The 11216-nt window shown below is 42.4% G+C and overlaps 2 protein-coding genes across 2 annotated transcripts; both read right to left on the bottom strand.

Moving 5' to 3' along the window:
- Positions 1-994: 994 nt before the first annotated feature.
- Positions 995-4669, bottom strand: LOC109761964 (disease resistance protein Pik-2-like). Its single transcript, XM_073502094.1, has 5 exons — positions 4048-4669; positions 3857-3977; positions 2676-2877; positions 1531-2322; positions 995-1486 (listed from the first exon to the last, which is right to left on the bottom strand). The coding sequence occupies exons 1-5, from the start codon at positions 4667-4669 to the stop codon at positions 995-997; spliced, it is 2229 nt and encodes a 742-aa protein (XP_073358195.1).
- A 935-nt stretch (positions 4670-5604) lies between these two features.
- Positions 5605-10597, bottom strand: LOC109761965 (uncharacterized). Its single transcript, XM_020320773.4, has 5 exons — positions 10244-10597; positions 7568-7923; positions 6845-7421; positions 6263-6313; positions 5605-5905 (listed from the first exon to the last, which is right to left on the bottom strand). Exons 2-4 carry the CDS (start codon positions 7919-7921, stop codon positions 6291-6293), a joined length of 954 nt encoding a protein of 317 aa, XP_020176362.1. The 5' UTR covers positions 7922-7923; positions 10244-10597; the 3' UTR covers positions 5605-5905; positions 6263-6290.
- Positions 10598-11216: the final 619 nt, after the last annotated feature.

The raw sequence follows: 11216 nt of genomic DNA, 5'->3' as shown, positions 1-11216 counted from the left end.
GAACCTCCTTCCACCTGATGGCTGAACCCTTCCACGTACCAAGAGCCATCTTCCCAGCAGATTTAGAAATTAAAAGCTCATGTGTCTCATTTGGATGCGCGGCGGCTACCAGTTACAGACTTACAGGCGCAGAGTGGAGGTCCACAAAATTCAGTTCAGATCACATCTTCTTGATGACTTGATGTCATCTTCCGGAGAACAGAGCTCCTCCCTGCATTTGGTTGAGAATCACAGATCAGCATTTGACAGGCCAACTTACCAAGCAGAAGATATATACCATGAGTAGTTTGTAAGCTCAAGCACGTCAGGCTGGCTTAGAGCATCCTGAATGACCAACCTTTATGCAACAAGCAGATCAGACCGTGCATCTAGGTTTTCTACGTGCACGCTCAAATCAAACACAACCCCATCAAATGCACAATCTTGATTGTCTAAATCATACACGCAAATAATATCAGAGTTTCGCTACAACTAGAGTTATAAAATGCAGGGACGGTGATACACAGCCAAAGCAGCAAACTGAACACTTATACTCAAGCAACCCAATGGGAAGGGAGGCCTGCAAATGCTCACACTAGAGGCAAACGCTGCACCTTGAGTATATCTAGTCAGGAAACTCAACTGAGAAATCAAATACGTATATGTCTCTCGGAGTGCAAGTCCCATGCTGGTGGCCAGTTGCAGACTTGCGGTAAATACTACTCCCTCTGTCCCATAATATAAGAGCCTTTTTGACACTACACTAGTATAATAAACGATCTTATATTATGAGATGGAGGGAGTAATAGTAGGAGGATCGGACGAGCGTCTAGCTCTTTACATGCTGTACAAGATGAATACAGGGCCAGCACAGTGTAGATGCAACATGTTCTTCTTGTTTTAGAACGATGACTATAGGACATAATTTAGATAATTGTTTCTTGTGGGAGTTAGTAAAACCACTATCGTTTGAATTACCAGGATAAGGCAGCTCTAGTTTCCGGTGACCAGACGGTCATTCTGCCCGTGTCCTTTCTTCCTCCTGTATTTTAGCTATATATATTTTTAGTTCTTCCCTCTCCTTTCTGTCTTTTGCGATGGCCTCTTCCCACTGCATATCATCCTTAAACATGTAACGTTCCGAGATTCTGCTGACATGGATTTCATGGCCAGGGTGCAACTCGATTGCCCTTTCAATGTAAGACTCCATAGTCTCCACCTGGCCTGGAGCTGCTCTGCAGCAATCAATTTCGACCTGGAGGTGTGTAAGGCCTGAAAAATGCTCGATGCCCAAGTTAGCAAAAAATTCATACATCACCACCATTGGTTTCAGTTGAAGATGGAGCTGTCGGAGTGCTGGCACAGCACCTAGTGAGAATGTTAGCTGCAATCCGTCTGTTGGTTCAATACTGTGCAGTAATAGGTACGCGAAGAAGAACTCCGTTAGGAGGTTGAATCCGTCAGCACCGATCATCAACTTTCCTTTGACTACGCTTGTAACCTCTAGCTGAAGATAGGCCAGAGAAGGCATGCTCATGAGGATATGGAGACCTCCTTATCAAATTCAGCTACTTTCAAGTATAGATTCGTCAGATTTTTTAGGGAGCCCACTCCCTTCGGAACTTCTTCAACTATTGTCTCAATTCTAAGAACTTGGAGGTATGGATAGGTGCAATATGGGTCTCGAAATAGATGCCAGCAGATCTCTCTATTAGTATTAAGATCTCGAAGGTTGCATTTGCCCAACTCACGTACAGATAACACCAAAAGTTCTATTATTCTTCCTCTTATTGCATATTCCTTGCACACCATCGTGGGAACTATAGACAGTCTTCTCAATTTTGTTAGATGCCCAAGCTCTTCTGCAAATCTCATTGGGTTGCCAGTTCCCCAGATGTTTTCCCCCTGCAAGACCTCCAAGGCTTGCATACCCCTGAACGCATCTGCAGGCAACCAGTCACTGGGGTTGACAAATAGGCGCACCAATTTATGCAAATGCACCATAGTAGATGGCAGTCTTAAACCTGACATACAGCCATTCAAATCGAGAGTCTCTAGGTGTTGTAGCTTTCCAATTTCCCTAGGAATCTCAGTAATTTTATTACTATGAATTCGCAAAAACCTCAGCTGAGGTGAACTTCCTATATTTTTTAAATGCTTGTTTTCCAACCATTCATATCCCTCGAGACCCAACACCCGCAAAGCATGGAAGCCCACAATATTTATTTTCTGCTCGCCTCTTTGAAACATAGTCAGTGAGTGAACATGCGACTTGGTTTCTGTAATTGCACAAACTGTCCCATTGCACTTCCCGCCACAAGATTGCATGGACAGACGACGAATCTTGTTTGGAGCAGATTTGCAATAAATCCATTCAAAACAGTGGCAAAATTCTCTTCATTTGATAAAGATATTATAAGGTCAAGCACCATATCATGGACCCGACAATATTGCACACTGCCATCACATTCAATTGGTTGGATCAAATTTGAATTTACAAGTTCGTTAAAACAGTTCTATGCTGCTTGATCCAAATGTCCACATTGTCTTTTAAGGAATCCTTCAGCCATCCATTTCCACTTCAATTCTTCACAGCTGATATTATAGTCCTCTGGATATATACACAAGTACAATAAGCAAGTCTTCAGCTGGTGTGGGAGATTCCAGTAACTAAGTAATAATATATCTTTCATCACCTTTAAGTTCCCATCTTTTTCAAGCAAAGAACCAATACCAATGGAATCTTGGAGTCTCTCCCATTCATCCTTGTCATGTGCCTTACCGGCAAGCAAACTTGCAAATGTAATTATAGCCAATGGCAGACCACCACATTTTTTTAAGATCCTGGTAGCAACTTCTTCCAGATCAGCAGGACAAGGATCATCCGAATAGAAAATCCTCTTACAAAACAATCTTCGAGAATCAACATCATTTAGAGGTGCCATTTGATAAGGTTGACCACCAGAGTTGGAACAACACAGATTAGCTACACCAGTAATGCGTGTTGTAGCAATTATTCTGCTACCATTATTATTCTTAGGAAATGCTGCCTTGACCATTTTTCAATCTTGTTCTTTCCATACGTCATCAATAACAATGAAGTATCTGTATTCAATGATGTGCATTGTCATAACTGTATAACTGTGATCCCCTCAAAAAAAAAAAAACTGTATAACTGTGATAACTTGCACTAGCAATCAATTTGATATTTGCAAGCTGGTACAAAAATTGTCCATACTTAATTTTCTTGTAGTAAATTATTTTGTTTGCAGCAATAAAAATACTAGAAGTAACTCATTCATCCCATTGGCAAGTGGATTTTATTTTTATTTTTGAAGCATATCTAGGTACAAGGTGACTTTCATTGATAGAAGAAAGAAACAAGACTACTTTGCCCCGACTAAACTAAACTATTGCCCAAGTTTAAGTTTCAACCATGAACTCTAATACTACCCTCTAAAACACAACGCTCAACTATATTGACGCATATTTTACCTTCTACTCCCTCCATTTCTAAATATAAGTCTTTTTTAGAGATTTACATGGACTATGTATGGATGTATATATACAAATTTTAGAGTGTAGATTCACTCATTTTCCTCCGTATGTAGTCATAGTGAAAACTCTAAAAAAACATATATTTAGGAACGGAGGGAGAGTAGACCCTTAACATGGTGGTTAGGATGGTGTGGCTTTAGTGTGCTTTAGCAAAACTGTTTATAGATATATTACAACAAATATGGTATTCTGTGAAAAAAGGTTGTCACTGATTAACACAGTACCTGATGGTTGGGGCCTTGCGCCATGAATTATAGGAATTAATTAATATTACTTGTTCATGGAAAAAATAAATAAATAAACAACACGATAGGAGTACCTTTTTCCAGTCAAGATCTGTTTGATTTTACGGATTAGTTGTTGAAATCTCCAACCCTCTGATTGACACTCTCCATACGCATCTTTGTCAATTTGAGACAAGATATCCTTCAAAAGATTCTCTAGATCAAGTGTACGTGACACAGACACAGAAGCTCGGTACTGGAAGTCTCCTCCGATCTTGCGATAGACCTCCATGGCTAGGGTCGTCTTCCCCAGTCCTCCGGATCGATCCCACAATGGCCACCACTTTCAGCTGCATTTCTTTCTCATCCATCAACAAGGAAGCGATGTCCTTCACTGGGCCATCTATTGCCACCAAGCCGCTGACATCGTCGTAGAGTGCAGTTATCCGTGGATCAACCTCCACAATTTGTGGTGGAGTGTAGCAACTCTCATCAAGCTTGTACCTGTCACGCCGCTGGCTCTCCTCGATGACGCGAGCTTTGAGGTCCTTGATCTGGGTCGCGATATCATGGCGCGCCCACAGCGTTCTAAGCCGGTGCGCGGTTCTCTTCATAAATCCCCGCTTGGCTTCTCCGCTTCCAAGCCGGTCCATGAAGCGGTCGATGCAGTCTTCTATGTCGTACCTGAGGTCGCGCACTTTGCCTCTCCAGTCCTTGGCCGTGGTGTCGAGTTTCTCCTCCATGTCCGCCAGTCTCTCCAGCAAGACTTGCATGCTGCTGAGCTCGCGCTGGAGGAACTCGATCTGCTTGCGAACCCCCGCAAGCAGCTTATACTCATTGGTGAGCAAGGTGGCGAGCTTGCCGAGGAGGGAGCTCATCGCCCCAGTCGCAGTGCTCACCCCCGCCATCTCTCTGGATCCTCCGATCAGTTGTTTAGGAAGAGAAGCTGATGACTATGATTAGTGTTTGGTGGAAAAGGAGCAATGGCGTTGGGCATGCATCACTGATATATATGGACTATGGAGGGACTTATTCTACCGTGTAGGCTCCGCCCCACTCTTGTAATGCTGTTGTGGCTTGGGAGGCAACGAAGCTGGCTGATTGGAAGCCCGGTCGTTGTCACAACATCGTCCCTAAAAAAGAAGATAAATACTACGTTCATCGTCGTAGCGATACTACCGATGACTAGTTGGTCCACAAAAATAATACTGGCGACTGAGATGGCATTAGCTAGTCTCCACGCAGACGCGTGAGTGGATCGTTGATTCATAAGGTCGAGGTTTAAAGAAGCACATGAGATCTTAACGATGTCCATCCATGTTTAATTTGTTGTATTTTTCTTTTCTTTTTTCGCGGATGGATTTGTTGTATCGTTCTTTCTCTCTTAGTTTATTTTTCGTATTTTGTTTTTGTTTAATAAATCTTTTGTGGTTTCAATAAATAATACATTGAAGTTATTTTCCAAATAAGTTGTTCCACTTCTCTATATATTTGGTTCGTGTATTGACTTCTTTTCTTTTTCCCGTAAAAGAAGATTTCTTTTCTTTGAAAATTCATTTTTTTTTTTGAGAAAACGCAGAGATTTTGTCATCATTTTCATGGATGATGGAACATTGTAGACAGAGAGAGGAATTCGGCAATGCACCTTAGGAGGTGTTTGTTTCGTCCAGTGGTAACGTAAACGTAAATGGGAACTATTTACAGACTGTAACAGCACCGGACTGGACAAACCCCATTTTGTTTGGTTCTACAGTGTAAAGGAAACAGGTACCTAAACAGTGTTTGGTTTGACACAGTAACAGGCACCTTTCACAGTACAGAACACAACATGGGCTTTCACATGCATCAAACAAGCACACAATTTAGAAATATTTTTGCATTCATCCAATGCAAAGACATCTTTTAACCAGAATTTGGCTCCACTGTAACGACATTACACATTTTTAAAATGAAAATGATACGAACTCGGAATTCAACGACACTTCGAAATAAACTACATAATTAGTCCCTAAAATTGTTTTTATATTATAGGATAAATAGGAAGGCCCAGTTCACAATCTTGCAAAGAAGCTTTTCCATTCATCTTCATCTTCCACGCCACACCACTGATCCCATTTTCTAATGAACCTTGCTTATTTTCTCATCTGCCAATAAGCACGAGTTAAAATGAGGATAAAGAAACACACAAGCAACAACCAATAATAAAAATAATAATAGCAACTATAACATGATTGTTCTTTCTCATCAACACTTTGACGAAGGAAAAGGTGGGAATCTGCTCCATGCATTTCAACACTTTGACAAAGATAACAATAGGAAAATGATGTATACTGCAAGACCAATGAAATGAAAAGCACTCTCTTAGCTAACACAGACTACAATGATGTATAGTACAAGAACATATACTAAAATATGGTGGAAAGGATGAGATCTACTCCATGCTTTTCAACACTTTTGACAAATATATAACAATAGTAAAATGAGGTGGGTTTTGTACACACCATTACTGGAGAAGGACCTTCTTTCCCATCAACCTTGCTTCTTTCTTTCATCTGCCAATGAGGAGCCAATAAGCAGGAGTTAGATACAAGGAAAAAAACTTCAGCACAAGTTTGGCTTATATATGACCAACCAAAAACACATATCAAGAGCTCTTTGTTTTTGCAAAGAGTTAACTACAGTAATACATGTTGTGTTACTGCAAACCGTGCAAAGTTGACGGTGGAGAAATGTTAATTAGCCTGTTGCAGTTGCACATGTACCAGGAGCTAGCTATGGTAGCAGTAGTAATATTCTGTGGGTAGTAGTATTAATCAAGATCTAGCTTGCGGGTCGCTGGTAGTAATCAAGACTAGTTAAGGTTTATAACAGCGGCAAACAAGTTTGGGAGAGGACCAATTGACCAAAGTTTGGAGGACAGTGTTAGTGAAAGCGAACGCCGTGGAAACAGATTTATATGGCAGTCTAGATATCACATATTAGAAAAATGTGGTCACACATGAGTTGCTGAACATTTTCGCTAAAACAAAAACTGCATCACAAGATAGTGCATATTATTAAAGAGAGTTTAGAAAAAGGGATACCGGACAGCATTTTCAGGACGAAGTCCCTCCTCAGAATGCCTGGAAGCACAAGCATCATGTTCATGTGCTCTGGAGCTTTAGCGAATATAGTTGCAGCTTCAACGATCTCGCTCCCAGTAAATGCAAGCCTAGACAATTCACTAATTGCATTTTCTCTTGATTTCTGTTGAGGGTCTTCTTGTGCTGCTTCTCGCGCCATTGCTGCTGTAAATGATGTTGTCCTTGCACCCACATGTTGTGTCACGCTGTTCAGCTGGCTATTAACATCTTGAAGCATGGCTGCAAATGGATCGCCTGGTCCCGTCGCCCTCTTTGGCCTTGGCTCCTTTTTCTGCCTCTTCGAACTAGTTGTATCAATAGAGCAAGTGTCAATGGACCGTGGAGCTGTTCCTGTTGAGATCATGTCCTCTTCCTCATTTTCTTCTTCCTCCATAGCAATTTCCTTCTCCAAGTTTCCCACTGCCTCTCCAAAGCCTTCCGCACTTTCTCCTGTTGCAATGTCTTTGCCATAGATAGCAGCCAATTGTTCAAAGTATGGAAATGATACACCATACAATCCCTTAGCCTCCTTGTGAATCTACATGTTTTTTTACAAAAGAAGAAAGTTGGTTTTCGATAGCAAGGACAATAACAAGGGATAGAAACGGTACTACTTTCGATAGCAAGGAAATTCAGCACAAAGCATTACTAAGGTATTCAGTTTTAGTGGTTCAAGTGATCTACCTGACAATGAGCTTCATATTGTGCCTTCTCGCACTGAATCATCTTTCGACTTCCATCCCATGTGAAACCACTTTTGGATAGCATTACTTCAACGGCACCAAATTTCTTCCTGAAGTGCCTCACTCTTGATTCAATGTGCGGAGATGCAGTGATACCACGGCCTGGACACTTTTCAGCAAGATGCTTTTCCAATATCCCCAGGTATCCACCCTTGAAGGCACCATCAGCTTTCCACCTCGGGTCCAAAGATAACTCATACAAAGCTTTAATAAGCTCATCGTCCTCATCGGAAGACCAATTCCTTTTATTCTTGCCTCTTCCACGAGACGTGCTCGAGCTATCCACACGGTCCATATCTGCACAAGCAAGAATGGGTACAAATGAGATGGCAAATATATATGAAAGAAAACAAATGCAAACGAGATGCAATTGTAGCTTGCAAATATAATTGAAAGGAAACAAATGTAAATGAGATGGAAATATATATAGAAGGGAACAAATAGAAATAACTTATACCTCAATGCGCCCTAGCAGCCCTATGTCTATTATACATGCCCTGAGCAAGTTCATTCCGAAAATTTGTCCACTCATTCGAAGTTGAGATAGAAGTGATGAATTCTGGTTGTTCCAATTCTTCCTCCATGTCTTCTAATGTATCTTGTATTATTGGCTCGTTGATATCAAGTGGGTCGACAGACATCTTTTGCAATATAAGATTATGCAAGAGTGCGCATGCCATGATGATTCGACATTGAGTCTTCATGGGAAAAAAGGAAGGAGACCTCAAAATCCCCCACCGACCCTTCAACCTTCCAAAGCACCTTTCTACTATATTTCGGGCTCTAGCGTGGCGCATGTTGAGATATTCTTCCGCGCTACGAGGTGGATTTTGTGGTGTCCAACCACCCAAGTGATACCTTTGACCTCGATATGGAGCTAAAAATCCTTTTGCGTTTGTGTAGCCAGCATCGACAAGATAATATTGGCCTTCGGGGACACGCAACCCATTTGGCCGTGAGATGGCATCCCTAAGAACCCGACCATCATGTGCAGAACCTTCCCAACCGGGTAATATGTAGATGAATTGCATGTCAGGTGCACATACACCTAACACATTTGGATCTATATCACCCAACCTTGATCGATACCTTCCTTTCAAATTAGCTGGGACTGTTACGCCTATGTGTGTGCCATCTAATGCTCTAAGGCAATTCTACAACATAAAGAGCAATGTGCAAATATTAGCATCTTTTACCACTATTGAGATCATCTAGTGAATAATATTTTTTATTAGTAGCTATTTACCTTGAAATACTTCCACTTATCATCGGTGAAATCCTCGGGTATAGGTTCAGGCTTCTTAAGTAGCACATGGTGCAGCTTCAAGACAGCTAGAAGACAAGCGTTGAAGTTTCTACTAATTGGCTCAGGGCTTCGATAGAAGAATTTTCCTACTGTCCTATTTTTGAGATGGTGTGATAACACATACAAGAATGATGCCACTATCTCCTCTAATGATGTGTTCCTTGTACCCTTTAGACCACCAACATCTCTCACCATCTCACATAATATATGAAATGTTCTCCTATCCATACGAAGTTGACTTATTCACATAGCGTCGCTCTCACGAATTAGTCGATACAAGTTCTCTCCCCTTAACTCTCTAATTTTAATTCTCCTTTCTATTTGCCAACATTTTCTCCTATAAGCTAATGCAAACATGAATCACACATAATAGTATACAAGCATAATGGAAGTGGTCAGATTAAAAAATATTGCATTTCTCCTTCCACGCCTCGCACTTAAAGGAAGACGAGCCATAACTGCATAAGGAAAATATACCTATTTAAGGTTGGTATGACTTTCTTTCCTAAAAATTGGTGGTAGTACAAAACAAGAAACTGGATAGATTTTAGGATGATGAAAAAACTTGCACATGCATTTGTCATGCAAAGGTACAATGGATTCAAAAAAACTTGCACATCAGAAGCCTAATTAAGTCATATACAAATACAACTGCTGCATATGGATAGGAAAATTGCATATCAAAAAACTAGAGGAACAGTCAACAAATATCTAGTTGATATGTGGATATCACCATCGATCTACTGGTCATGCAAAGTTCCAAGTATCTGGATATGATTTCACATCAGAAAGCTAAAGAAGATGGTCCAATTGTCAACAGGAACATGCATCGAACAAAACACCTTCCTTCCTTTTTGTGACCAGCCAACCTAATTCATCTATTTGCCTAGTTACCTAACTAGGCAGATGATGAACACATCAGAAAAATACAAAGGACAGACCACCAATTATACTCCACTAGTCATCACTAATAAAAGAACAGATCAAGAACACATATCTTTCTACTTCAAGATCAAGAATAGATCATTAATAGACATCAACCTATAACAGATCATTAATATATCAAGAACACATATTTTTTTACTTCAAGATCAAGAACAGATGGAAATATATGCTAGACATCAACCTATAACAGATCATTAGTAGATCAAGAACTGATCAAGTCACACATTTTTTTACTTCAAGATCAAGAACAGATGGAAATATATGCTAGACATCAACCTATAACAGATCATTAGTAGATCAAGAACAGATCAAGCACACATATTTTTTTACTTCAAGATCAAGAACAGATGGACTAGTAACCCTAACCTTCAGATCTGTAGTAGGAGACTGATGGAGGAAGAGATCGATCCGGAGATGGGCAGATGGGCCTTTGTGCTCCTCGTACGCGGCTTCAATGGTCCACCCTCATCGGCGTCGGAGGCGGCTGGCGTGGTCGTTCCCGGCGACTAATGCGGCGAGGTCAACCCGGCGGCTGGACCAGGAGGAGAGGACCGAAGGGGGTCGAGGGGAGGCGGCGGCGCGGCGTCGCTGGACTGGAAGGGAGGCGGCGGCGCGGGACGGATCGAGGGGAGGAGCGAGTCGCGGGTGAGGGGCAGAGTCGAGCGGTAAGGAAGCCTTTACCGCTGGGGGGTGGGGGGTATCGTTCGATAGATGGCCTGGAACTGATTACAGAGGAACGTGATTACAGAGTTGTCTCACCAAACGCACGTAACGATATCGGTTTACACTGTAAACAGGTGACGGGCAGAATTTGACGAAACAAACACCTCCTTAGGTGCAACACTGGTGGGACTAAAATTGTGTGTGTTTTTTTAGAAAGTCCTAGAGGCATCGCAAAGGATGATGACTTGGGCTAGGCTGGGCTGCATTTTGCTTCGGCCCGTGGAAGCCAGCCCACACTCGTGACTTGCCGAGGGTTCGCCGTCTCTCGAGTCTAGAGTCGTCTAGACCAACTGAATCCCCAATCCGCCCAAAATACCCGACCACACCGCCACCAAAACCTCCCCGCCAGCCATGGAGGGCGGAGAGGCCGCGGCGCCGGCAATGCACGCTTCCAAGAGGCGCCGATCCGTCCAAGCCGACGACCAGCCAGTACAGCCGGGGAGTAGCAGCCAGCAGGAGGAACAGCAGAGCGACCTCGTCGACCTCATCGGCCGCCGCCTCGACGACCTCATCAGCCGACGCCTAACCCGTCTACACGACCACGCCATGGGCGCCATCCTCTCCCTCTTCCCCACCAAGGATGATCTCATCAGCCGCCTCCCCGACGACGTCCTCG

The sequence above is a fragment of the Aegilops tauschii genome, chromosome 1 (genome assembly GCF_002575655.3).
Source record: "Aegilops tauschii subsp. strangulata cultivar AL8/78 chromosome 1, Aet v6.0, whole genome shotgun sequence".
In the NCBI taxonomy this organism is placed as follows: domain Eukaryota; kingdom Viridiplantae; phylum Streptophyta; class Magnoliopsida; order Poales; family Poaceae; genus Aegilops; species Aegilops tauschii.
The sequence above is the reverse complement of the archived record's forward strand: the minus strand, read 5'-3'. Positions and strand labels throughout refer to the sequence as shown.